Consider the following 27,848-nt stretch of genomic DNA (forward strand, 5'->3'; position numbering starts at 1 on the left):
CACCCAGACAACCTTTTCTCTAGACCTTGACCAGACAACCTTTTCTCCAGACCTCAGCCAGACAACCCTTTCCTCAGACCTCAGCCAGGAGACTCTCTCATCAGACATCAGCCAGATGACTCTTTCTCCAGACCTCAATCAGATGCTCCCTTCCCCAGACCTCAACCAGGCAACTCTCTCTCCAGACATTAGCGAAACGGCCCTTCTTCCTGATCTAGAGACATCACCTCCTCAGACATCCTACACCTCTGAATCTAGTCAGTCAGTGCTTCTTCCAGAATTTGGTCAGACTTTCCCTTATCCAGACCTAGATGAGGTGCCATCTCTCCCACCATCTCCTACCCTAAAGAACACTTTTATGCCAAGAGAACTTAATCCACCCATTGTAGTAGGCCTCAGTGCAAATGATGGAGATTATATTGAGATTATTCCAAGGCAGAAGGAAGAGAGCAGTGAAGAATACATTGCTGAAATTGATTACGTGGCCTATGACAACCCTTACCAAACTGATACTAGGACAGACATTAACTCCTCCAGAAATCCTGACAACATTGCAGCATGGTACCTCCGCAGCAACAATGGAAACAGAAAACATTATTACATTGCTGCTGAAGAAGTATTCTGGGATTATTCAAAATTTGCTCAAAGGTTTGGCCAAATTTTCTCTTTTTACATTCTCATTTTTCCACTACTGCTAAAAAGATTGTTAAAGTCCAAGGAAATAATTCTGGGCAAATTATACTAAGTATAATTTAGGTCCCCTATTGCCACTTGCCCTATACAATTTCCTTTGTCAATTCCAAGGTTAGCTTCTCTACATTAGGGGACATTTGGATAATATAAGAACAATCACTGTAAGAAATCTATGATATTCTATAAAGAAGCCCCCTCTTCTCTCTTCCGCTCTCACCACACATGTTCCTACCCCCTTTCCTTGCCTCGGCGCAGAGCCCAACCTATCCATAGCTATCTGCTAATCAACATGATTTCATTGAAGTTGGCTTCAAATCCAAATTTGTAATGTAGAAATCTCCTTTTGCACTTGGTTATCAAAAAATATTTTTAAATTGTTTACTGATCAATGTAAAGTATACAGCATCTTGGTGACGTCTGATTCAAATTACATGAGATTCCAGTAGCAGAGGCCAAGGATATAAACCAGTTTAGAAAGAAAAAGCAAGTTTATACCTTCAACTGAGGCAGTCATTCAATGATGATTTACCTTGATTTAAACTTGAGTTTTAACTTGGCTTATAGAATCACTCATTTAATAACTTCATTTTTTAAATGAAGGTGTTACACCAAATGGCCCCCAAGATCCTCTTCGGATTTAACATTTCAGGGTTCCAGCCACTCTTAACCGTAGAGTTGAAGGAGTTCATGCAATTTTGTAAGTGGTCTAACTTACAGCAGAGAGTTTCCAAGGGATCTATAGACATTTTTAAAAGAGTTTTCAATTCAATTCTGCTTAAGGATGGAAAGCCATAATGGGCTGGACTCTGTATTCTGGGATGACAATATAGGGAAAGAAGAGAGGGAGGGACAAGGAGCAAGGCTTAGTCAGCTACAGATTCTCAGGACACAGCATGGTGACCATGCTTAAACTGTCTAAATATAATACACAACTTTTACCAAAGCTAACAGTTACACTAAAAATCAAAAACCAGGGGCACCTGGGTGGCTCAGTTGGTTAAGCGACTGCCTTCGGCTCAGGTCATGATCCTGGAGTCCCGGGATCGAGTCCCGCATCGGGCTCCCTGCTCGGCAGGGAGTCTGCTTCTCCCTCTGACCCTCCCCCCTCTCATGCTCTCTCTCTCTCATTCTCTCTCTCAAATAAATAAATAAAATCTTTTAAAAATCAAAAACCAAAGTGTAATTAGAGTAAGCAAACGCAATGCATGGTATGGCTTACAGACAAAAAAAAAAAATTTTCATTAATCTGATGTCTGCCATTTCCATATTAGAACTCTGTTAATTTAAAACACATTTTCAGGACATGTGGGTGGCTCAGTTGGTTAAACTTAACAACTCCTGATTTCGGCTCAAGTCATGATCTCAGGGTTGTGAGGTTGAGACCCACGTCAGGCTCCATGCTGGGCATGGAACCTGCTTAAGATTCTCTCTCTCTCCCTCTGCTCTTCCTCCCACCCCCTCCCCCCAAAAATAATTAAAAAACACATTTTCCTATGACTTCCTATTTAAATGTAGCACCCATTGCTATATAAGAATAAATAGTTTATCTAGGGATTTCTAAGAGAGGCCCTGAAGGAGTAAGATTTAGGGCCTTTCCAAAGTCGAAAGGGATGGAACCAGTTCCTTCAAAATCTTATATACCATTACAGATATGCAACCCATGTTTATGGCAGTCAAAGTTGCTTTACTTGTCCCCATGTGTTCTGTGAAACTATGTTATGCTTAGTGTCTGGAAGGATGGGGTCAGTAGGGTAGGAACACTGGAAAGAAGGCAGAATGGGTTTCTCTGTTGATGGCTCATGGTGCATAACAAATACCATGAGACTGATGGATGAGCTTTTGGCCTATTTCCATAGGCTTGGGAAATTTAGGAGTCGGTGAGAAAATATGATGTGCTCTGGCCCCAGACTGAACTGGTGAATTACACAAGGAATAATGTCATTTTAAAAAAAGAAATGAGAGAAGAATGGCTACTTTCAGAGTATAAAACCCCCAGCCATCTAGTGGCCTTCACAGGGGTGACCATTGATACCTGACAGCCCCAAGCCCTGGCACTATCCAATTGCCTGGCTTTGTCTGCGTCTGATATTAAAAATCTGCTATGTGATATATGATTGTATTTGTTCATTAATGCATTAAACAAAAATCTATCAAGTGCCTACTATGTGCCAGATAACTGGCTAGGTACTAAAAATAAAAGAATGAGCAAATTAGGCATGATCCCTGACCTCATGGGGTTTTCACTCTAATATTAGAGTCAGATTCGAATAGATAACCTCACAAATAAATGACATATAATTTACTATATATACTAGAGAAATATAAGAATACTACAGGAATATACTGTATATACTATAGCAACACTATGGAAACTTAAGAAATAATATAGAGAGATTTGACATATAAAGGTTTATAGGAGGACTTACCTAAGAAATGATATGTGAGCTCGGATCTGAAGGATATTTACTGGCTTAAGTTTTTACTTATTCATATTTTCATTCATTTGTTCTCCAAGTACCAATTAAATATTCATGCTAGATACTATACTCAGAAACAGGGATAATTCCCCCAATTTCTTTGAGTGGTCTTTCATTTGTTCTTTTAAACAAATAGTATTCTTATTATTATTTCAGCGAAGACATTGATGATGTTCCAGAAAATACCATATACAAGAAAGTAGTCTTTCGAAAGTACCTTGATAGCACTTTTACCAAACGTGATCCTTTGGGGGAGTATGAAGAGCATCTCGGCATTCTTGGTCCTATTATTAGAGCTGAAGTGGATGATGTCATCCAAGTAAGTCATTTTTTGAGCATTGCTAAGATCATCAGAGGAATTTCCACAAGCACCAGAGGGCTGTAACAGTGAAAGGGGCAGGAGGGATACAGGTAATTTATTTTCCAAAATTAACAAATAATTATACTTCTTTTCAGAGACTGCTTGCCAAGTAATTAGATAATCTTCAAAAAAAAATGATCTCAAAAGAGAAGAAAAGAAAAGACAAAAACGATCTCATGAATTTATTTCTTCCTCTCCTGAGCTCCTGTTCATTCCATAAGGGCCAATTCTGTTTTCCCCAAGAGACGTTCTTTACTACCCCAACCTCTCCTGCACATTCAACTGAATTGCTCCTTTCAGGCATTCCCATCTAACCCCATTCATACTTTGTTTATGTACTTTTGGTCTCCAGGTTTTTAACTTGAATCCACATGTGCAGGTGTCTCTTCATCAGGAGGTTGGAAACTTATTGTGAGCAAGACCCAAAGCTCATTCAATCTTCAAATCTGCAGCACCTGCTGTGATCATTTCCTTTGTGCCTAATGTCAATACTTTTGCTTTGAGCCTAAGAACAAACATGTTTTGGTGTTTCTAGGGTAAACTACTTGGGCCCTAGCTCACAGGATGTTGTAAAAATTCAATGAAATAATATACATGTTACTTTGTACTTGTATGCAATTAATATATCCCACTGTATATATATCTAGGTCTCATTTAATAATTAACCATCTACTTTGGCGTATAATTTGGATTTTTGTTGGACTTAAGTACATTTGTGGATCATTCTTTTTTCTAGGTTCGTTTTAAAAATTTAGCATCCAGACCATATTCTCTTCATGCCCATGGGCTTTCCTACGAAAAATCGTCAGAGGGAAAGACTTATGAAGATGACTCTCCTGAATGGTTTAAGGAAGATAATGCTGTTCAGCCAAACAGCAGTTATACATATGTATGGCACGCCACCACTCGATCTGGGCCGGAAAATCCTGGTTCTGCCTGCCGGGCTTGGGCCTACTACTCAGCTGTGAACCCGGTGGGTACACCCATTGAAAGTTTTTGTCATTCCCCTAACCTCATAACCTGAGTCCACCAGACGGAAGGGTCAAGATGATTTCTCGTTAAATGTCTTGCTTTCCATGAGGAATGTGTAAGGATTATGGTCAACAGTCTATAGCGACTTGCCTTCAGATGACCGTGAGAGAGAAACATGTGCTCAGTGGCGAGGAATGAGGGGTACTGAAATGGTTGACCCCAGTCAGAGTGACTACCTTTGCAGAGGAAGACATTTTTTTCTATTTCCTTGAGCAAGTATTAGCTTTCTTTTGCTCTTTATGAGAGAGCCGCAAAGTCAAGATGCCTTCGTTTTGGGCGTGGTAGAGAGAGAGCACAGACTTCGATTTCAATCACTATCCTGTCACTTACTGTGTGGGCCTGGGAAAGTTACTTGACCTCTCTCAGCCTCAGTTTCTAAAGTTAAAAATGAGAAAACAGTAGGTACTTGGTAATATTTGTTTAATAAGTGAGCTTATTTTTATTATACAAGATTGTTGTCTGAATTAAAGAAGATATTACCAGCAAAATATTTACTATAATAGTAGATGCTCAATAAATAGTAATTATAATAGTATTGATATTGTCATTAACATTATCATTACTGCCATGCTGAGATAAAGGACTAATCAGAGGAAGGGATGATGAGTGCCACAGAATCAGATGATCAGATGATACCCAGGCTTAGTAACCTCTTCATTTATAATCTTCAAATTCAGAGCTCCTGAGGTTTCCTTTTCCATATCATCAGTGATTGTCAGAAGAGCAAAGGAAATCCTGAGAAAGAGAAAATCTGTGCATTTTGCTCCTACTGTCTTCCAGGAAAAAGATATCCATTCTGGCTTGATAGGTCCCCTTCTGATCTGTCAAAAAGGAGTACTTGATAAGAGCAACACACCGGTGGATATGAGAGAATTCATCTTACTTTTCATGGTCTTTGATGAAAAGAAGAGCTGGTATTATGAAAAGAAGGCCCAGTCCCCAAGGCCTTGGAGACTTGCATCCTCAGAAGTAAAAAACTCCCATGAGTTTCATGGTATTTTCCTCTCACTTTGATCTAATCTCTGAACTAAATCACATGGGGTGACCATGATTCTTGCCCTAGGTCTTCATAAGATTAGACAGGAGGTGCTTCTGAAGAATCAGGAGCTACAACCCATACCAGGTCCTTAAATGTCTGAGGGCTGATGTCGCCCAGCAGGTGGTGCTGCACATATAGGAGCTAGAGAAGGTCTGAAAGAGAGCACAGGAGCCTGCTGCAGAACAAACGCAACCAACCAACCAACCAACAAAAAGCCAGTGTGCAGCAGCTGGTAGCATGAGTCAAAAAGGAATTGGCATTACTCTGCAATATAAACAGTTAATAAACCTGTTCCTTGATCACTAAAGGAATGATTGTTTGTCTAGAAGAACTGATCATCCCTGTGTACTTTCTAAAGAAAAATGATGGTGGCAGTTCCAGCTGTCAGCAGTTCTCAGGTGGCATCCGAAGCATCTAGAACAAAACAAGATAGGACACTGGGTAGTTGGGTGATAGGAGAATCGTGGCAAGGGAGCATCTTTTGGGGGGGAGGGGGGCGAAACATATGTACTCTGAACTCCTTTTCTAGGCTTTTCAGCCCAGGGCACTTGGTCTCAGGCGTGGGAAGCACACTCTTCTGAAAACCTTCCAACCTAGTGAGAAAGCATAGCCCCAGAATCAGATAGGCTTGTCTCTTGGCTATCCCATTACTTCTGAGTACCCTCGAGCCACTGCTTCCCAATTCCTCAAAGAAAGAGTAAAATTCACCGGATATAGCTTAGTTTTAAATATATTGTAGTTGAAGTCTCTGTAATTAGGTAATCCCCATGGTGTAGTATTTATCAGGGTACCTGCTGAGCAGACCACCTGAGTTCCCAGCCTCAAACTCAGCACCTGGCCTTTGCAGTATGTGTTCAGTAATTGTGTGTTGAATTACTGAATAAATGGATGAATTCTATCATTCAGTTTAATTTATCAAATGTTTGCTGAGCACCTGCTATGTTGAAGTCTTCATTCCATATCCTAATGAGTTAGCAATGTTGACCTAAGAATCACTTGAGATCTATTTCCTGCCCAGATGAGGGAGTAAGGACTGGTGTTAGGAGTGGGAAGACAGGTGCTCTCATACCTAATGTAACCTTAAGGGTGCGAAGATGATCTCAACTCCCTCCCTCCCCAAATTCACTTGCTCAGTTCCTGAAACTCCATAGTAGTTCTTTTAACTTTAGAATAACATTACTAATAAAAACTTCACTCACTTCAATCTCAATTAAATGCATGGTAGCCCAAAGCTGTATCATTAACATTTTTTATTATTTTTTAAGGTGATTAAGTTTGTCAGGTGATTTAAACACACACACACACACACACACACACGTTTCACTGAGTGGAGAGTGGATGAAGCCTGAGAACCCTAGACATTTAAGCTGGGAAGGGGACAGAGGAGCTATATCATAGAGAGAATAAACATGAACCTCAGTCGTCTGCCTTCCTAATTTTGCCTAGAACTATCTCTGAATTTAGGCCTCTGGGTGATGTGCTGTGTATCCCCTCACTCTCTTTCCTCTAACCACTGGAGTTCACTTATCTGGCTCATATCAGTCTTTCTGTTTCTGTAGCACAGGAAAATCCATACTGTAAATATCAAGGATAAGTGAGTGAAGCAGAGAGCAGGGGGAGTGTGAGGTGCGGGGTGGAGAATGGTAAATTCTGTGGGAAACTTCTGTAGGCTGGCATGAGGTTTAGCCTCTCACTGATATCAGAACACCCTGGGGTCCTTACTATATGCCTGGGCAGGCGGAGCGATAGGAAGATGGGTGGTAAGGTGGGATGCCTCAGACCTCTTTAGCAGCCTCTCTGCAGATTTCTAATTGATTGCAACTCTCTGTCCTTTCAGCCATTAATGGAATGATCTACAACTTGCCTGGCCTGAGAATGTATGAGCAAGAATGGGTGAGGTTGCATCTGCTGAACATGGGCAGCTCCAGAGACATTCATGTGGTTCACTTCCATGGCCAGACCTTGCTGGAAAATGGCACTCAACAGCACCAGCTCGGGGTCTGGCCCCTGCTGCCTGGTAAAGATCTGCACAATGAAAAGAGATCCCTGATGAAAAATGGCTAGAGAAGGCAATCTGGGCAACTATCACTGTCCCTCATTCCCTCCTATGCATTTACTTCCTAAGGGTCAGACATGGTTTCTGGCATAGATCCTGGGCAGAGACATATCCCCAAACTGCATACAGAGTACAGAAAAGTCAGCTAATATATACACTCTTTGTGGCACCACACAGACTATATGTGGGGCTCAACTCAGTTCTACAGAGATGCTATGTGTAATGCAGTTTTTCCCAAGCCACTGTGTGTCACGTAGGCCAGGTCTTAAACAGATTATAAAAATGAATCCCACAGGGCTCAGGCAGCTAAAGCTTTCTGTTGGGAAGGAGATTAAAAACTTACTAGGGTTTTGGGATTCTTGAATTCTTGAATTCTATTCCTCACACTCTCACTTTGATACCTTTGGGCAAGTGACTACAGGAATCTTAAACTGACTCAGGATGCTATTTGAAGGGGAAAAAAGTTTTTTTTTTTTTTTAATGATTATAAACGCTAAAGGATAAGAGGGGTATTTAGAACTTTTCATGTACAAAATAACGAAAAGGTTTAAACAAACCAGCCATCACAAAGGATTTTTATGTGCCAGCAAGTTGTTTGTAGGTGTATCTGTGTGGTAGGTGTGTGGGTAGGGTTATGAGTGCTAGGTGCTGCTGAGTCTCAAACTGTAACGGGCATAGTAAAATTCTAGGAAGCTGGTTAAAATGCAAAGGCTAAAGCAGAGATTTTGCTTTCGGAGACTTTGATCTGATAGATCTTGGGATCTTGGGCAGGTGCCAGGGACTCTGCATTTTTAACAAGCAGCCTACCTTCCACAAACGCTCTGAGAAGCTAGTGAAGGCAGTCAATCCCTCGCCACTTTGGATGGAGAAGTTGCTATGTGAGTCAGCCTTAGAAGGGCACAGCAGTCCAAATGGGACTGGTTTGGTTAAGAAGGAGGACAGGGTGTTCTTGTTTGTTTATTCAGGCCTGTGGCTCATTAATAAAGCTATAAAGAGTCACTCTCTTAAAATCAGAGACAAGAGGGGATTAGGTAAACTTACTCCTTACTTTTCACCGAATGTAAATTGCCAGATCAGTCCTCCTTTCCATGAGCCTGTGGGAAACACTGAGAAGCTGGAATTGGCTGGCCCATCCAAATCTTCGAATCTAAATTACCTGTATTGGAGGGAGTGGAAGGCTGCAATCTTTTTAGTGTGCTAAAGGAGGATGACCATCGGCTATTAATTTTCACTCACAATCTGGAAAATAGACATGAATTACGGCCAGCAGAATTTAAGTATTATCTGGCAATGGGTAGCATTAAATATCAGAATGGATAATCAGAAGTTTCAGAAATGTCATTTTCAGTGATTTTCTGAAACAATTTAGGTGCATCTCTATCCAAATATGTAGACTTAATAGAAAATTTGAAAACATGGGAGAAGGATGTTTGATTTTAATTTTCTTATTAAAAAAAAGAAAAGCCAAAGAAATGGGAGAGAAAGGAAACTTGTACGGTATTCTTGAGGCCCAGTGATGAGTCATTCAAGGTCATTTTCATCCTTAGGACTCAGAAGCTGTGCTGTGTATGGGTTAGCTTGTAACATTATATATAGATAACTGAAAGTTTCTTTCTAGTAAGGGGTGTTAGAGATTTTTTTAAGTCCCTGGGCTATTTATTTTTACTAATGTGTATGTATGTCACTGCTTTGTTTTGTTTTTCTGTTTGTTACACCTCTAGTCCTGCCTAAGAGAAATGGATCATTCTTGATTTCTTTTCCAAAGCCTCTTGTGATGCAGGGATTTAGGATTCTTTGATAGCTGTCAATTAATATTGTTAATTTGGGGTGTGTAATGTTGTCCTTCACTCTCTATTTTAGGTTCATTTAAAACTCTTGAAATGAAGCCATCAAAATCTGGCTGGTGGCTCCTTGACACAGAGGTTGGAGAAAACCAGAGAGCAGGGATGCAAACACCATTTCTCATCATAGACAGAGGTACCATCCAAGAGCCATGTGATGTTTTCAGCAGGAGGGTCCCTGCTGGAACATCACTAACTCTTAGATTGGAAATACTGAACTCTGGGAACTCTGCATGACAGAGGGAGAATGTGTACCAGTAACTGCTTTTATTCTGACCCATCGTCAGATTGTGCCACAAACATCAATCTCCTAGGAAACTTAAACCACATATTTCAGCCCAAAGGCATTCTCAGTTGGGGAACCAATATAAAGTGTCTTCCTTCATAATGTGTGATTCGTGGGAAAGTGCAAGAAATTTTCCAGACTCCTTGAGTAGAGGAGGGATAAGATACCAGGAATTCAACAATGACTAGGATAGTCTCTGAACTTGGCATTTCAGTATTTGAGAAATCATTTCCATCTGCCTATCTGCCCAGCCAGCCAGGCAGCATTTATTAAGTACTTGTTGAGTACCAAGCACTGTGTTGACATCCAGATATCTGAGTGGCTGGCATTTTCTTTTGTGATCAGAATGTAAATAACTCTGTAACTTTCAGGTCAACTTTTGGGAACATAGATTTAAAAGGGGTAATACTTAATGTTGTAAAATGTCTTATTTTAAGATACAAGCAGATGGAAATCCATTTAAAACTAATTGAATTCCGGGATTTCCATGGTTTTCCTCTAGGGTATCACTATTTCTGTTAAAGACTAGCACCAGTCTTGCTAGTACATTTACCATTTTATGATCAGACATATTTAAGTCGGTGCCATATAAGGTAGGTGAAGCTATCGAATTGCTGACTCACCAGAGGTATGATCTCTAGCCATGCAGCTTTTGTGTTGTTATATGTATTTTCTAAGCAAAAATTATTCATTGCTGTGTTTGTGTGTGTGTGTTTGGTTTTTGTTTTTTGTTGTTGTTTTGTTTTTGTTTTTGTTTTTTGTTTTTTAGAATGTAAGATGCCAATGGGACTAAGTAATGGTATCATAGCTGATTCACAGATCAAAGCTTCTAAGCATTTGGGTAAGTAATAGCATCATAGCCTTTGGAAGCCATCTCCTACAGTTGTGCAGTATACAGCCTGAAAAACAACCCATGACAACCCTACCTGTTCAATCTATGGATCATTGCTCCTCTCTGGGCTTTTCTCTACCACATGGTAAAGCAGCTCCATCTTGAGGTGCTCATCTGGTAGAGGAAGGAGCAATATGACAGGCGCTAAAACCTGTTGGCATTCCTTTATCACTGCCACCCTCTCTGGTGTATAATGTTCCCAGAGAGTCTGTCCCAGGGAAGACCAAGAGCTAGGGCTTTCTACACAGGCAGTCCAACTTCTCAGCAGGGATTGAGCAAGGAGTGGATTCCTTACTCCTACAACCATGTACCCGTTTCCAAAACTCTCCCCATTCATCCCCATTCCAGGTTTGATCACAAACATAATATTCCAGCCAGATTCACAAGGTCTTATTGGCCAGATACTATTCTCCCAATTAATAGGGCTCTTTGTTGTGCTAACCATTCCTCTATTCAAGAAAGTTTGCTAATCACCCACTGTGTGTCAGGATCTCCTTCTAAATTTCCTCACTCTGCCTCAAAACCCTTCCTAAGACCAAGAGGTCAGTTGCAAGGGATCATGAGGCTCCCATAATCCCTCCCACAACCTCCCCTTAGGCAAGCACACTCAGTAGCAACCACATCAACATAACTGAGAAAAGATAAACGTAACCTGTATGCAAGAAAGGGGGTGGGTGGTGGTTGACAGCTGACCAAGCACTGACCTGAAGCCAAGAAGGTTTCATCATCATGAACTGACTTAGTAGCTGAGGCCCGTGTCAACTGCCTGGTCTCCTAACTTCAACAGAAGCTCCTGCAGAGATCTGGTTTTCCACTGGGACTAAACTTACTTGGGAAATTGCTAGTTATATATTTTTGGTTTGTTTTTTTTAATTCAGAATAAATTTTTTTTCTTTTTTGGATTTAGGTTATTGGGAGCCCAAATTAGCAAGATTAAACAATGGTGGGTCATATAATGCTTGGATCACAGAAAAATCTTCAGCAGACCTTGTTTCTAAACCTTGGATCCAGGTATATCTTATTAACCTGATAATATTTACAGTACCATAATAATAAAATGACAGTGATTTAATTTCTCTTTGTTCTTCTTGCAATGTTCTAGGCACTATCCTAAGTACTTTACTTATTCAAAAATGAACCCTATGAGATTAGTTCTAGTAATAGCCTAGATATCCTTTGTACAGATGATAAAAACTAAGGCACAGAGGGACTAATTAAGTGCCAAAAGTCATGCACAGCTGGTAAGTGGTTGAACCTGGATTCGAGTCCAGGTACTCTGTGCTCACATATGGATTGTATCTAGCCATTTGATTAGCGCTTAGACCTTAGGTGCTGGCTGTTTAGTTCTAAAGAATGCTGGTTACACAGTGAATTAAGGAAGGCAGTGTGTGACTCGTTGACAAGGACAGTCTGTGTAATGGCTTTGCTATATTGCAGGTAGACATGCAGAGGGAAGTCGTATTCACAGGGATCCAGACTCAAGGTGCCAAACAGTATCTGAAGTCCTACTACACCACAGAGTTCTCTGTGGCATACAGCTCTGACCGGACAAACTGGCAGATCTTCAAAGGGAACAGCACAAGGAATGTGATGGTCTGTGTGCCTTGTTTGTTTCTGAGTCTTAAGACTCACCCTAGGCTCGCCAGGTTGCAATGACTATGCCTATCATTACGTCTTTTTAAAAAATACCTTTCTGGGCAGTTGAAATACAAATGGTTTTCTTAGGGCCTTATGAAAGAAAGTTGTACAATGATAGGTCTGTTATTATAAATTAAAGGCATAAGCCTGACTTATGACACTTCAAAACTCTACCAAAAATCACTTTTTGATCAAACTAAATACCCAGACTTCTCTGACTGGCAGATGGTGGACAGCAGAGTCTTGTGTCTTAAGGGGCTCATGCTAAAAACTGGCCTCCAAGAGTTTTGATTATACTAACTTTTACATTTTATTTTGTTCTTTGTTTCAGTGTACCTGAAGGAAATAGCAATGTTAATACCAGTTATGTGCTGGGGCAGTGTGCTTTTCAGACTTTTTTTTTTTTTTTTTTTTGCTGCCCTGACTGAGGAGTGACAATCCCCTGCTGGGTCTTTCTGAGACTCAGCCAGGATTATTCCCCAAAACCCATGTGTACCAGCCCTAACTCCTCTTCCTCCCTAATCCCCTTTCCAAAGAGAGCTATCAGAATGTAAGGAGTCAGTCTGCCATTATTACACTGATAACTTTCAATCTGTTTCATTTTTCCTGTAAATTATTTACTATTTTACTAGTGTCTGTATTATATCTCTAGTAATAAATTATTTGCACTATACCTTAGAATAGATCATGAAAATCTCAAATTGTAGCCCTGACTAATCAGTCTTGGAGAGAGAACACAGACTACAGTTAGAGTTCATAGCTTCAAGACTTTTGCACTTATATTCATGAGGAATATTGGTGTGTAGTTTTATTTTTTTGTACTGTCTTTTTCTGGTTTTGATATCAGAGTCATACTGGCTTCATAAAATAATTTAGGAAGCATGCTCTTCTGTTTTCTGGGAGAGATTTTCTAGAATTGGTGTTAAGTCTTTAAATATTTATAGAATTCACCAAACTACATGGGCCTAGAGATTTCTTTTCCAGGAACTTTTAAATTACAAATACAATTTCTTTAATAGTTACTGGCTGTTCACATTATCTATTTCCTATTGGATAAGTTGAGATCGTGTTTTTCTAATCCATTTCCTCTAAGCTGTTAAATTTATGTGCGTAGAGTTGTTTGTAGTATTCTCTTATGCTTTTGATATCTGCAGGGTCTACAGTGATATTAATATTAGTGAATGTGCATCTCTTCTCTTTTTGCTTTGTCATTCTTGCTAGATATTTGCCTTTTTTAAAAATCTTTTCAAAGAACTGGCCCTGTTTCATTGTTTTTATCTATTATTTTTCTAGTTTTCAGTCTTGCTGCTCTTATTTTCTGTTTTAGCTGGCACTTTCTGACACTGGTCTGGCAAGGAAAGGGGCTGGGGCACACCTCATCACTGCCAGGTGGACTTCGAAGTCCAGGTTCCCCACTGAAGGAGGACTGCTCCTCTTTGCTGTTGGGTGGGAATGGGAGAGTCTCCACTGATACTATAGTGGTGGGAGCCTTATTAGGAGCTGGTGGGCATGAAAGTCCTGGGTTCCTATTTGGCCTTCTCTGACACAATCCCAGTGAGGGTGTTGGGGTGCCTTGTTACAGTCTTACAAGCATGGAAGTCTAGGCTCCCCACTTGGCCTTTGCTGTTCTGGGTGGGGCCACGGTGTTTTCTATGATGTTTAGCTAGAAGTAGAGCAATCACTGTCTGAAAGTTTTCTGTCTTGCTAGACTGCCCTTTCCTGGTCCTGTGGCTAGAGAAAGGAAGATTTTGCCAGAGCTTTTTTTTGTGTGTCTGTACCCAGTGGTGTTTCCTGGTTGCTGGCCTCTTCACTTCCCAATCTGGGATATATGAGACAAAAATAAAACCCAGAGAGCCCACTACCATGTTGTTCCTTGGGTCCCAAGAACCCTAACCCGTCTGCCTTCTTCTCTTCATCTTTCAGGGGCTTCCTATGTTTTAGTTGTACTTAGCAGGAGGAACAAGGCAAAGTACATCTACACCATCTTCCTGAAGTGAAAGTATCTCCAGTTATTAAGACCAAGTGATTTAATTCAGGCCACATGAAAACTTAATATGACAATATTAAATTAAACTGAAATTTTATTATAAAATCACTTTATAAAGAATTGTTCCATAACTAAGCTTTCCTCTTTTCCTCTAGTATTTTGGTGGCAATTCGGATGCCTCTACAATAAAAGAGAATCAGTTTGACCCACCTATTGTGGCTAGATATATTAGGATCTCTCCAATTAGATCCTATAATAGACCTGCCCTTCGATTGGAGCTGCAAGGTTGTGAGGTTAACGGTAAGAAACGAAGATGCATTATTGTCCCGCTGCTTCCTAGAGAATCAAGCTTTAGTAGATACGGAAGAATGGGTAGAATTATTAGTTCTCTTCAATCACAGAGGTGCCTAGAAAAACCTTGGTGAAACAGGTTCTGCTCAGGTAAACTATTCATTTACATTGTGACCTGGACCAAGACTGTTCTACCAGCCAGCAGGCAGGCACCATCTCCAAACAGTGCCAGGATGGCATGGATGCTGGCATGACCCTCCAAGGAAAGGCCCTAGCTTCAAATAACCTCCATTGGCCCATTTCAATAAGAACTAAGATTCAGACTAGGCCCGAATCTTCTGAAGTCCAAAAGGTCACACTCAGGCTTTAATGTAACGAACGTATCTAGCAACATTACTGGCATGTATTAGATGTTCAGTGAATGTTTTTGAAATCTAAACTGCTTACCAACTTCCTGAAACTTTTTTTTTAAGATTTATTTATTCATTAGAGAGAGAGAGAGAGCGCTGACGGGGAGGGGCAGAGGGAGAGGGAGAGGGAGAGAGAGAATCTCAAGCAGACTCCCTGCTCAGCACGAAACCCGAGGCAGGGCTCGATCTCACGACCCTGAGCTCGAATCAAGAGTTGGATGCTTAACCAGCTGAGCCACCCAGGCACCCCCCCCCCTCAATTTCCTGAAACTTTGATTGAACTCTGCATTCTGTTTGGCGCTCTATAAAGGTACTCAAGCTTTTTCTATGTAAGCTGCTGTTTTTCAGGGGATATAATGTGACCTATGGTATAAATAAATCCAGGTAATCATAAATGGCCATAATAAAATTCTATTATATAGAACAAAGAGTCACTGTTTTTTTCTTTATATGGTATATGATGTAAATAGTAGTTTGTTCAGATCAGAGTCAAACAATCTAAAATGTGACATTCAACTCTGTTAATCTATTCAAAACATCTATTTTCTATTCAAGAAGCATTGCTTTTTAAAAAATCTCTTCACTTTCTTGATATAATCAGTATTAGCAGTAGGTTTTCTTTTTTTAAATCTTTTTTTCATGGAGAAAGATATCACTTCAAGAAAATGTCAGCATGATTTACCCACAAGAACAAAGCGTCAGATAGATGATGATGATGATGGGCAGTTGGCTGGGCTCACTCACTAGCTATTTTTCTCATATCCACAGACCAGCTTTGAGGACTAACATGCAAGTGCACACCTTGGCAAAATTCTAAATGGTGCATAACATGAATCACCCTCAAAGGGTTGAAAATAAACCGTTGAACGTGACTACCAAGAGTCCACTGTATCTTCTTCTTTGTAGCATTTTTTAGAAAGAGAAATAGAATATATTCTTATATACATAGATAACGTAGGAATATTTTCTACCTCAAAGAAAAGACAGAAGTTTCCATGACTCTCTGAAGGAGGAAAATGCGTTTAAATATTTAGAACATGGTGTTTGGGTATCAGACTTCCTGGGATCCAATTTAGTTTCTGATTCTGCTAGTAGTGTTACTTCAGGCAAATTACTTTTTCTTGCTGTGCTTTTGTTTTCTCACTTGTAAAATAGAGGCAATTAGGAGCATCAGGTAACACACGTAGAGCCTAAAAACAGGATTTGGCACTTAGGCAATAACATCATTGTTGGCGATGGTTGTTTTTGTTGTTACTTAATAGTGATATTTTTTCTTTTCTCCTCACAGTGCAAACCACCATGCAGGGAATAGTGGTAGTGCATAATTAATCACATAACTTTCTCTTGACAGGATGCTCCACACCGCTGGGTATGGAAAGTGGAAAGATAGAAAACAAGCAAATCACGGCTTCCTCGTTTAAAAAATCTTGGTGGGGAGATTACTGGGAACCCTTCCTTGCCCGTCTTAATGCCCAGGGTCGTGTAAATGCCTGGCAAGCCAAGGTAAAATCCGCCTATGAATGGAATTCTCTCAGCCGTCCAGAAGAAAGCAAAGGCCCTCACTACAGGAACCATGGGGGTCCTGGGAAGTCAGAAAATAATCTCCCGTTTCTGCAGATTATGATCCTAGGTCTGAGAATCTAGGATATCTATTGACTTGATAACTTTAGCTCTGACTTTGGCTCAGAGAGGTTATTTATCATCTCTGTGGTTCTTGGTCTAGTCTTGATTTTTATCAGGGGTGGGCAAATTTCTTCTGCAAAGGACCAGATAATAAATATTTTAGACTTTGTGAGCCATACATTTTCAGTCATAACTACTCAACTCTGCCATTGTAGCAGGAAAACAGTTATAAACAATACATCAATGAGCATGGCTGTGTTCCAATAAAACTTCATTTACAAAAACAGGAAGGGGGCCAAATATGGCCCTTGGGCTATAGTTTGCCAACTCCTAATTAAAACAACATATATTAGTGATAAATGATTCAGATTTGCAGCACTTTCTTTTTTTTTTTTCACAATTTAACAATACTTTTCATTTTCTTAATAGCGCTATTTAAATTTTTTTTGTTCCCTTTTTTTGAGAACTTTGTGACATTCCTTTAGACAGTTGGAGGCATGGCAAAATGCTGCAAAACCAGGGTTATAAATCAGTGGCCTAAGTTTAATAAGCATCTTCCAGAGAGTCATATTGCCCCTAATATTAACCCACTGGATAATTCCAGTGACTTAGTTTCAGGATAACAGTTAATAGTTGACTCATTTTTATTTCACTCTTCAACTGACTTGAAAAATCACAATGGCATCAGAAATCAGAATGATTCTGTCAGTCAACTTAACCCTTCCTTATTTTCTATTCTCCTATGTCCCTCCCTTAAGATACCTACATTCCAGTTCCCTGGACTCCATAGAATTCCAGGTCCTATCCGTATGTTAGGCTGTCAGCATAGTAGTGGAGAAAACAGAAGAGCTTGGACCCCAAACAGATAGTCTTGGGAACTGACATCTGTGTCTCGAAACTCATTTCTGGTCCATCACAGACTCACGGAATGTAAGAACAGCAAGGGGTTTAAAAGCGTCCGGTCCAGACTTTTTCTTTTAAGTTTAAACACAAAGGAGATTAAATCATTTTAGCTTAGTTTGGTGGCAGAATCAGGAAGCCCATTCTCCTGATGGTCAGTGATCCTCCCACCATTTGAAGACACTCAGACACCTCATTGTGCAATTTTGCAGAAGGGGAAACAGAGACCTAAAGAAGTTAAAATAATAAAAGTAATGATGTTATAATACATTACATTTATATAATTATATAAATAAAATAATTAAAAAATGAAAGAAAAAGTTAAGGAGAAAGGATGTCATCCAGTTTTTTCCCAGATAACTCTTTAGATCTGCTCATGGTATAACTTTGTCACCCTACCCTGTATTTTACAGCTTTTTGAAAAATTTTGCTCTGTATATAATTTGCTCTTAGTCTTTGTGATATAATAATGGCTTCAAAGATGAAATACTAATTCTAAATTTTAATGCCATCATTTTAAATCTGGAATTCTAGATCAGAACTGTTTCACTTCATCTTCTATTAGAATCAAATATCTTTATAGGGTCTCTTTAGAGAGGGTAAAAAAATATCAGCCAGACTGAGGCAGGCACACATGCATACTGAGGCATCTCTGCCTCTTTTATACCTATAAAAATTGTTATGTCTTCAAAACCCTCTAGCTCTCTACCTCTGTATCACTGGTACGACATGGATTGGATACTATACAGCTTGAAGATACACTAAGAAACCACCAAATGTCACTAGAGGGTGTTACAAAATTAACAAAAATTAATTAATATAATAATTTTAATTCAATTAATTTGCTTTAAAAATACATATAGTATATGAATTATACATATATCTGTGTATCAATATATACACATACATACATGTACACATAAGTGATGTTAAAGAAATATATCACTATTTATTATTTCATATAGAACTGAATGAGACTATGGGGCATGATAAATCTCCCAAAGGTGAAAATTTGTCTCAGATTACTCCAAAACTCAGTTAGCCCTTCTGATCCTCTTTCTCCAAGTATGATTAGGCACTTCATTAGGCCAGAGACAGGACAGCTACCATACCATACCATATCAAGTCCTAGTCATGGCTTTATTAGGTCTCTCAAGTATTACATTTATTTGAAATATCAGAAAAAAGAAATTGGACTACTCCTCCTGGTTGACATAAGCAAGGGAAAGAAAAGTGGAACTTTTTCTAAAATAAGTTAGAGAGAGGATGCTACCCAATTCTTTCCCAGATAACCCATCAGCAATATCATCATGGCATTTAAACAAATTTGGTTAAGAGAATAATATTTACAGATAATTTAGCAATCTAATATTTTTTCTCAAGTAAGATTCATTTATTTATTCATTCAAAAAATATTTGTTGAACACCAACTGTGTGCCATGCATTGTGCTAAGTACCTGAAAACAAAATACAGTAAATCCGTGCCTTCAAAGAGGGATACAAATAAGTAAGCCATTATTGTACGATATATGAAATACTCTAGTAAAAGTTTATATACGTCTGCGACAGCAAACAAGAAGGAACAGGGAAGTCCTCTAGGAGACAGAGAACCCTAAGGGCTGAGACAGAAAAGAGAGCCTTTGAGGGCTGCGCATTTCTGAGTATCTTGGTCTAAAAAATTGAAGGTTTTAACATCTGCCTTATTCATGTGTCCTCATCATTTTCACAGGCAAACAACAACAAACAGTGGTTACAAATTGATCTGCTCAAAATCAAGAAAATAACTGCGATTGTAACACAGGGTTGCAAGTCTCTGTCCTCTGAAATATATGTGAAGAGCTATACCATCCACTACAGTGACCAGGGAATGGAATGGAAGCCTTACAGGCAGAAATCCTCCATGGTGGACAAGGTACAGGGTGCTGTCATGGCAACAAAGCAACTCACCAACTGTTATGATGAGAGAAATACCTTACATTTGCAAACAGCTCTTTGCATTTGACAAATATGCACTGACATGCACCTCCTCCCTGAGAAGTCTGAACCCTCGCTCAGCAGGTAGCTGCTCTGGGAACAGAGACCATGCAGGTCATCTTTCTGCGGTGGCTGAGCCACCTGTGAAATAGTGAGAACCAAACACCAGGGGGCGGTGGGAGGCTTAATTAGCTCTAATTGAGAAAGATGGTAGCATTGTCTCAGTCGGCTTGCACTGCTCTAACAAATGATCATAGATGGAAGCAACAAACACTTCTTTCTCACAGTTCTGAAGGCTGGAATCCAAGAGTAGGGTGCCAGGATGGTTGGGTTCCTGGTGAGGGCTCTCTTCTTGGTTGTGTCCCCACATGACTTTCCTTGGTGCAGGAAGAGAGAGATTCCATGTCTCCTCTTATTTTTGTAAATGTATTAATCCCATCATGAGGGCCCCACCCTCACAACCTACTCTAATCCTCATTACCTCCCAAAGGCCCCACCTCCTAATACTATCCCCCTGGGGGTTAATGTTTCCATGTATGAATTTGAGGGGGACGCAAACATGTAGTCCATAACAGGGGTCTAGAGAACCTTCCACTGTGAAATAACAGCATATTAACATTATCTTGGGTAAACTTGTTATCTTGACTGATCAAATACCTACGGCCATAAAGCTTTTTGTATCATATTATTAAGCAGGAGACAATTGTTATCCTAACTGATGAGGAAATTAATTTCCTGCAAGACGAACTACCCCATTATAGTCCTTAATTCCCAGTCACATGTTTTTAAAATGCTACTAGGGCAAAACTAAGGAGATGAGCCTAATATTCCAGGAAGGGAAATCAGGCTGGAGCCAGTAAGAGGGGCCACACAGGAGAAGGGGATGACCTTTACCGAATGCTCATCATGGGCTCAGCCCTTATCTCGGTGAATGAATTTGAACCTCTCTCTCTTTGTAGTGAACTCCTGGGTTGTTTGTCTGGTTGGTTGGTTGGTTTGGCTGGTTATATCTGTCACTGTACTAGGATGTCTTTATAGTTGGGTATCATTGTCATAAACAGTGACTCAGCTGCTGCTGTGTTTAAATCTTGGGGAAACTGCTGGGGATGCAAAAAGGAAAACAACCAAGTCATAAAACACAGTTCAATTGAGAATAGAAGGCATCTGCCAAAAAGAATAAGTAAAAACACATGGTTGCATTTTATTTCAAATGTTAGTGACAACTAACCATTATCTGTCGCTTACAGTGCACTTGTCATATGTTTACATACTTAAAAAAATCTTTATAACGACTTCTCTCAGGTAAACTTTTATTACCCCCATTTTGCCAGTGAGCATGTAAGTCAGCTGCCCAGTCACACAGCTACCAAGGGGCTAAGGGCAGAGATGGTTCTGAAGCTGCTTCAGAACACCCTGTCAGCGGTCAGATCCCGGGCAAGCTGGAATCCCTAAAGAGGTCTGCTAGGCATGTGATTTCATAATTGACTGAAGATCATCTCTGATAACATTGTATGTGTTCCTTGATGCCCTCAGCTTGAGCTAAAATTGCAAAAGAAAAAAAATCACCTGTAAGATTTTTATACCCATCCTATCTCTATTAAAGATCTTACCATATTTTGCTTTCAGATTTTCAAAGGAAATAATAATATCAAAGGACACGTGAAGAACTTTTTCAACCCACCAATTATCTCCAGGTTTATCCGCATCATTCCTAAAACATGGAACCAAAGTATTGCGCTTCGCTTGGAACTCTTTGGCTGTGATATTTACTAGAATTGAATATTCAAAGACATAGGAAGGACTCTTAAATAAGATATCAAGCCATTTGGAGCGGGCAATGTATTTTATAGCTATTTTAAATGTTAATTTTCAGTATTTCCTTTTTTTCTATTAGAGAATAAAATTTTATATATGAAACTTTCATAATGTAAACTCCTTGCCACAATTCAGTGAGATGATAACAATTAATTCTTCATTAATCCGAATATAGATGGGAATGTATCAAGAACCAACAAGCAAATGGCTTCTTTCACAATGATTAAAAATGCTACGTAAAGTAATATTTATGTAGTTAGCATGCTTTATTATAGTTCTTTTAAAACCTACACACACTAATAAAAGAGATACTACTTTTTAAAAAGCCATTTATAGACCTGGATAGCTTTCATGCTTACCTTTAAAAAAAAAAAAAAAAAAAACTGTGATTTAAGAGTAAAGGAAACAAGGTTTTAAATGGTTCATTTTTCTTGACATGGAAAAAAAAAATCATACCATATGAAATAATGAGTGCTTAAAATACCCTGTCTTACCTATATGACAATGATTTTTCTGGCCCTCTATGAGTAAAGATACAGTCGTCCCAACTTGTGAATCTGGCCTGGTCTCCCTTGGGACTGATTTACTTATTGATGTTCTGAGTGAAGGGTCTTTAGACATGGAACACAACCAAAATAACCACGGAAGAAATGAACGTGTAACCTTGGCTTCATTCTAGTTGGCACCACAATGGTATACTGTTTCAAAACATAGGTTCACCTAAGAGAAAGCTAAAACCTGCAAAACAGCATTGGAACCATTGGCCCAAAGGCAACGGTTCCTGCTGGGACTGGCAAGCCTCTGAAGCTCACCTTCAGTGCCCTTCTCTGCATGGCTCCAACCTCCTCTTCTCCCTTCCTCAACAACTTCTCCTTTCCGCACTCCCTTCCCTGGGAACTTGGCATTCAATGATCCCATAGACATTGTGAGACTGGGGAGCTTTCTGGCCTCCTTGAAGTCACGTGGAACAATCACTGGTGAGGCTATCTTCCATAGAACAAACCACTCCAAATCTTTAATGCTTAAAACAAGTTAATTCTCTCTCATGATTCTGTGGGTTAACTGGGCTCAGCTGGGTGGTTTTATGGCTGACTTCATTTGGGGTCCCCAGTGAGGTTATAGTCAGACATGGCTCTAACCAGAGTCATCAGAAGGCTCAACGAGATGTTGAAACAGCTGATTCTCTGTCACACTCCATGTGGTTTCAGGTCCTCTCCTCTTTACATGGCTTCCAAGTGGTCTATCCATTGGATGTCTCCAACAGGGGAGCTGGACTTCTTATAAGGTGATTCAGGCTCTTCAAAGCAAGTGTTCACAATTTAGGAAGCAGAAAGCTAGGCCCAGAACTGGCACAGCCTCACTTTGGTTAACCCAAGTCACAGGTGCATCCCAAGGAGTATAATTCACTGGGAGCATCTTTAGATACTGTCAGAGTTACCTATTGCATCTGTGGGTGGGCTGAGTCCTGTGAATGTATATAGGAGCTTCAAACATCCACAAAACATTGGCTTTCATTATTTCCACCTTTATTGAAATACATGTGACAAGTAAAATCATAATATATTTAAGTGTACAACTTGTTGATTTGGCATATGTATATGTTGTAAAATGTTTCCCATTATCAAGTTAATTAATATGTCATCACCTCACAGTTACTTTTTTGTTTTGTTTTCATCAGAATGCTTAAGACCTACTATCTTAACAAATTTCAAATACACAATACAGTATTAACAACTATAGTCCCTGTGCTATATATTAAATCCTCAGAACTTATTCATCCTATAACTGAAAGTTTGTACACTTTTACTAGCTTCTCCCCATTTCTTCCCCTGGCAACCACCCTTCTATTCTCTGCTTTTATGACTTTGATTTTTTTTTTACTTCCACATACAGTGATACTACACAATATTTGTCTTTCTTTGTCTAGCTTATTTCACTTGGCATATGACCTCCAGGTTCATTCATATTGTCATAAATGGTAAGATTTCCTTCTTTTTTTAAGGCATAATAATATTCCATTGTGTGTATACCATATTTTCTTCTCTTTTCTTTTTTTTTAAGATTTATTTATTTATTCCAAAGAGAGAGAGAGAGAGAAGCAGGGGGGTGGGGCAGAAGGAGAGGGGGAGAGGATCTCCAGCAGACTCCCCGCTAAGTGCAGAGCCCAACTGGGGCTTGATCCCATGACCTTGAGATCATGACCTGAGCCTCTATCAAGAGTCAGATGCTTAACCAGCTGAGCCACCCAGACACCCCTGTATACCACATTTTTTTTTTAAGATTTTCATTTATTTATTTAACAGAGATAGAGAGCACAAGTAGGCAGAGCAGCAGACAGAGGTAAAGGGAGAAGCAGGCTCTCCGCTGAGCAGGGAGCACGATGCGGGGCTCAATCCCAGGACCCTGGGATCATGACCTGAGCTGAAGGCAGTCACTTAACCAACTGAGCCACCCAGGCGCCCCCCACATTTTCTTCATTCATCAATTGGTGTACACTTCGGTTGCTTCCATAGCTTAACTATCGAGAATAATGCTGCAATGAACATGGTAATAGAGATACCTCTTCAAGCTGGTGATTTGGTTTCCTTTGGATGTATGTCTACAAATGGGATTGCTAAATAATATGATAGTTTTATTTTTAATTTCTTGAGGAAGTACCATACTGTTTTCCATGGAGGCTAGTGCCACTCACAGTGTGTATCCTTGTCATTATTTGTTTTCTCTTGTCATTTTGGTAAGTCATTCTAACCAGGTGTGAGGTGATATTTCATGTTTTGTTTTTTTTTTTTTAAGATTTTATTTATTTATTTGACAGAGAGAGACAGCGAGAGCAGGAACACAAGCAGGGGGAGTGGGAGAGCGAGAAGCAGGCTTCCTGCCAAGCAGGGAGCCCGATGTGGGACTCGATCCCAGGACCCTGGGATCATGACCTGAGCCGAAGGCAGACGCTTAACGACTGAGCCACCCAGGCGCCCTATTTCATGGTTCTGATTTGCTTTTCCTTGATGATTAGTGATGTTGAGTATCTTTTCATAAATCTGTTGGCCATTTATATGTCTTCTTCGAAAAATGTATATTCAGGGGCGCCTGGGTGGCTCAGTCAGTTAAGCGACTGCTTTTGGCTCAGGTCATGATCTTGGAGTCCCAGGATCGAGTCGTGCATCGGGATCCCTGTTCAGTGGGGAGTCTGCTTCTCCTTCTGACCCTACCCCCTCTCGTGCTCTCTCTCTCTCTCACTCTCTTTCTCAAATAAATAAAATCTTTAAAAAAAGAAAAATGTATATTCAGGTCCTTTGCCCATTTTTTATTTGGGTTATTTTGCTATTGAGTCATATGAGTTCCTTATATATTTTGGATATTAATCCCTTATTGGATATGTGCTTTGCAAATATCTTCTCCCATTCAGTAAGTTGTGTTTTCATTTTGTTGATGGTTTCTTTTTCTGTGGAAACTTTTTAATTTGAACTAGTCCCAATTGTTTATGCTTTTGGTGTCATATCCAAAAAAGTCATTGCCAAGACCAATGTCAAAGAGTTCATTGTTAATGTTCTGGGAGATTTAGAATTTCAGATCTTATGTTTGGGTCTTTAATCCATTTTGACTTGATTTTTTTTTTATAAAAAGATATCAAATTTATTTCAATATCTAGATTTATTTTTAAATTAAAGCTGATGGACAATTTTTTGTAATTTAAAATTCATACTGGGGTGAGGAAGACATTAATAAGCTATTATATACTGACAACGAATAAAATTATTAGACTACTCATTTATAAAAGCCATGTTTAATAGTAAAAAGTTCCAGTTATACTACTTAGCTGAAGGAAATATCTTTTAACTCTTTATTTCTAATTTTAAAATTAAATTAAATTAAATTTAATTTAAATTTAAATGTCTCATTTTGACATAATTTACCTTTTTCCCCCAATTACTAGTATGATGAACAAAATTTTTCCAAACGTTAAACTTTTACCACTTATGAAATAGGACTTAACTATTACTTTTTAAGAGTAATAGTTTTATTTTATTTCTTATCTTACGGATAAGAGAAGTCTGAAATTTTAATTTTCACCATGAACCTGTTTGATCAGAAAGTATAAAACATCACTACTAGATAAATTAAAATGAAGAATGGAATAAAAACACAAAAGTGACATCTATATAATGAGCAAATTATGTAATAAGGTATTTTAACTACTTCACATTTCTACCTAGCACAATAAAGAATAAACTGGTTCCAAGGTACCACAAGGTTTGGCATTTTTACTGCAAGCTTTAAATCATAGTGTTATTCTACTCAACAAGACATCTCTAAGAAAATGGCAGGTTCATAAGTACAAAAATTATTCTATCTGGTAGGTGGTATTCTACATAGCCAATAAGAGAATTCTTTATAAAATGAGATTTTAAAAAGTGCAGAATGTCTGATAATTATCTCAAAGGCTAAAATGAGAAAAATGCAGAACACAGCCATTGGTTAATATGTGGCTTTGAGAAAGCCAGAAATGATTCTATTCCAAGAAATAAGCAATAATGATAAAAGATGTAAATAATATACTATATGCCTTTTTAAGCCAAAGCATACTTTTCACCTCAGGACAGTTTTGTTTTTTACATTCTCAATTCCCTTTATCCAGAACAGGATCCCATTCTAAGCCATTATTTGAATAGAGTTCATAACGTATAGTTATTTTTCTCCACAGGATATTTTCATTTCAGAACATAAGCTGCAAAATGGCAAATGATTAAGTCAATGAAAAAGAATTTATAGCATAATAAATGCCAATTTACAGTAACTGTCAACAGACTTCTACACCAAAACCTGAAAGCTGCTGGAGTAGAGGTCACGACTAACATGATTGTTACATGTGCTCCGACTTCATTTACAACAAATTACTGCCATAAAACCCAGAAAAGAAACCTTAGTGGGTCCTTTCAATACACCTTTGTCAAAATTAATTGACCATATATGGATAGGTTTATTTCTGGACTCTATTCTGTTCATTGATCTACGTCTCTTTTTATGCCAACAGCCTATGTTTTTTATTACTATAGCTTTGTAATGTAGCTTGAAATCAGTAAGTGTGATGCCTCTTCTTTCTTCTTCTTTCCCAAGATTGCTTGGATATTTGGGTCCTTTTGTGGTTCCATATGAATTTTAGGATTTTTTCCCTATTTCTGTGAAAAATATCGTTGGAACTTTGATACGGATTGCACTGAATCTGTAGATCACTTTGGATACTGTGAACATTTTAACAATACAAATTCTTATAATCCATGAGTAGGGAATGTTTATCCATTTATCTATGTCTTCAGTTTCTTTCATCAGTGTTTTATAGTTTTCAGTGTACAGATATTTAATCTTCTTGGTTAAATTTATTCCTAAGTATTTTATTTTGATACTATTGTAAGTGGGATTATTTTCTTAATTTCTCTTTCCAATAGTTCATTGTTAGTATATAGAAATGCAACCGATTTTTGTATATTGATCTTGTATACTACAACTTTACTGAATTTATTAGTTCTAACTATTATAAATATATAAATATATATATATATATATAACATTATAAGAATAGTGTTTTGGTGTAGTCTTTAAGATTTTCTAATATAACATCATGTCATCTGCAAATAGAAACAATTTTACTTCCTCCTTTCTGATTTGGGTTCCTTATTTCTTTTTCTTGCCTAGTTGCCCTGACCAGGACTACCAGTGCTATTTCGAATAAAAGAGGGAAGAATGGGCATGCTTGTCTTGTTCCTGATCTTGTTCCACTGAATATGATGTTTAGCTGTGGGTTTGCCATATATGGTCTTTTTATATTGAGGTATTTTTCTTCTATACCTAACTTGTTGAGAGTTTTTATCATGAAAAGATGATGAATTTTATTAAATGTTTTGACTACATCTATTGAAGTGATATTACAATATAGATTCTTCATTTTGTTAATGTGGTATATCACATTTACTGAATGCATACATTGAAATATCTTCGCATCCCAAGGATAAACCCCACTTGATCATGGTGTTTGAGCCTTAATACCGTATTGTCAAATTCAGTTTGCTAATATTTTGTTGAGGATTCTTGCATCTATATTCATCAGGGATATTGGGTTGTAATTTTCTTTTTTGGCATGTCTTTGGCTTTCACATGAAGGCTCATACTCTGGCATTGGTATGGGCTCATAAAATGAGTATGGGAGAGTATCATCCTGTTTAATTTTTTGTAGGAGTTTCAAAAGGATTGGTATTAATTCTTCCTTAACTGTTTGGTAGAATTCACCCATGAAGCCATGTGGTCCTGGGCTTCCTTTTGTTGGGAGGCTTTTGATTACTGCTTCAATTTCCTTACTCATTATTGTTCTGTTCAGATTTTCTATTTCTTCATGATTCATTGGCAGGTTATATGTTCCCAGGAATGTGTTAATTTCTTCTGGGTTATCCTAGAAGGAATTTGTTGGTGTACAATTATTCATAATAGTTTCTTACAATTCTTAGTATATCTGTGATATCAGTTGTAATGTGTACTCTTTC

The 27,848-nt window shown here is 38.7% G+C and overlaps 1 protein-coding gene across 1 annotated transcript in view; it reads left to right on the forward strand.

Annotated features, from left to right (window-relative positions):
* F5 (coagulation factor V) overlaps positions 1-21,530 on the forward strand; it is a 66,288-nt gene extending 44,758 nt beyond the window's left edge. The window contains exons 14-26 of the mRNA XM_035010868.1: positions 13-648; positions 3,327-3,489; positions 4,268-4,504; positions 5,344-5,557; positions 7,440-7,619; positions 9,519-9,635; positions 10,555-10,626; positions 11,585-11,688; positions 12,115-12,270; positions 14,458-14,602; positions 16,355-16,506; positions 19,256-19,438; positions 21,127-21,530. Coding sequence (XP_034866759.1) covers positions 13-648; positions 3,327-3,489; positions 4,268-4,504; positions 5,344-5,557; positions 7,440-7,619; positions 9,519-9,635; positions 10,555-10,626; positions 11,585-11,688; positions 12,115-12,270; positions 14,458-14,602; positions 16,355-16,506; positions 19,256-19,438; positions 21,127-21,273 — 2,506 coding nt within the window. The 3' untranslated portion in view covers positions 21,274-21,530. The remainder of the gene's footprint in view (positions 1-12; positions 649-3,326; positions 3,490-4,267; positions 4,505-5,343; positions 5,558-7,439; positions 7,620-9,518; positions 9,636-10,554; positions 10,627-11,584; positions 11,689-12,114; positions 12,271-14,457; positions 14,603-16,354; positions 16,507-19,255; positions 19,439-21,126) is intronic.
* The last annotated feature ends 6,318 nt before the right edge of the window (positions 21,531-27,848 follow it).

Source organism: Mirounga leonina, unplaced genomic scaffold (assembly GCF_011800145.1).
Source record: "Mirounga leonina isolate KUSES-001 unplaced genomic scaffold, KU_Mleo_1.0 Mir_154, whole genome shotgun sequence".
In the NCBI taxonomy this organism is placed as follows: domain Eukaryota; kingdom Metazoa; phylum Chordata; class Mammalia; order Carnivora; family Phocidae; genus Mirounga; species Mirounga leonina.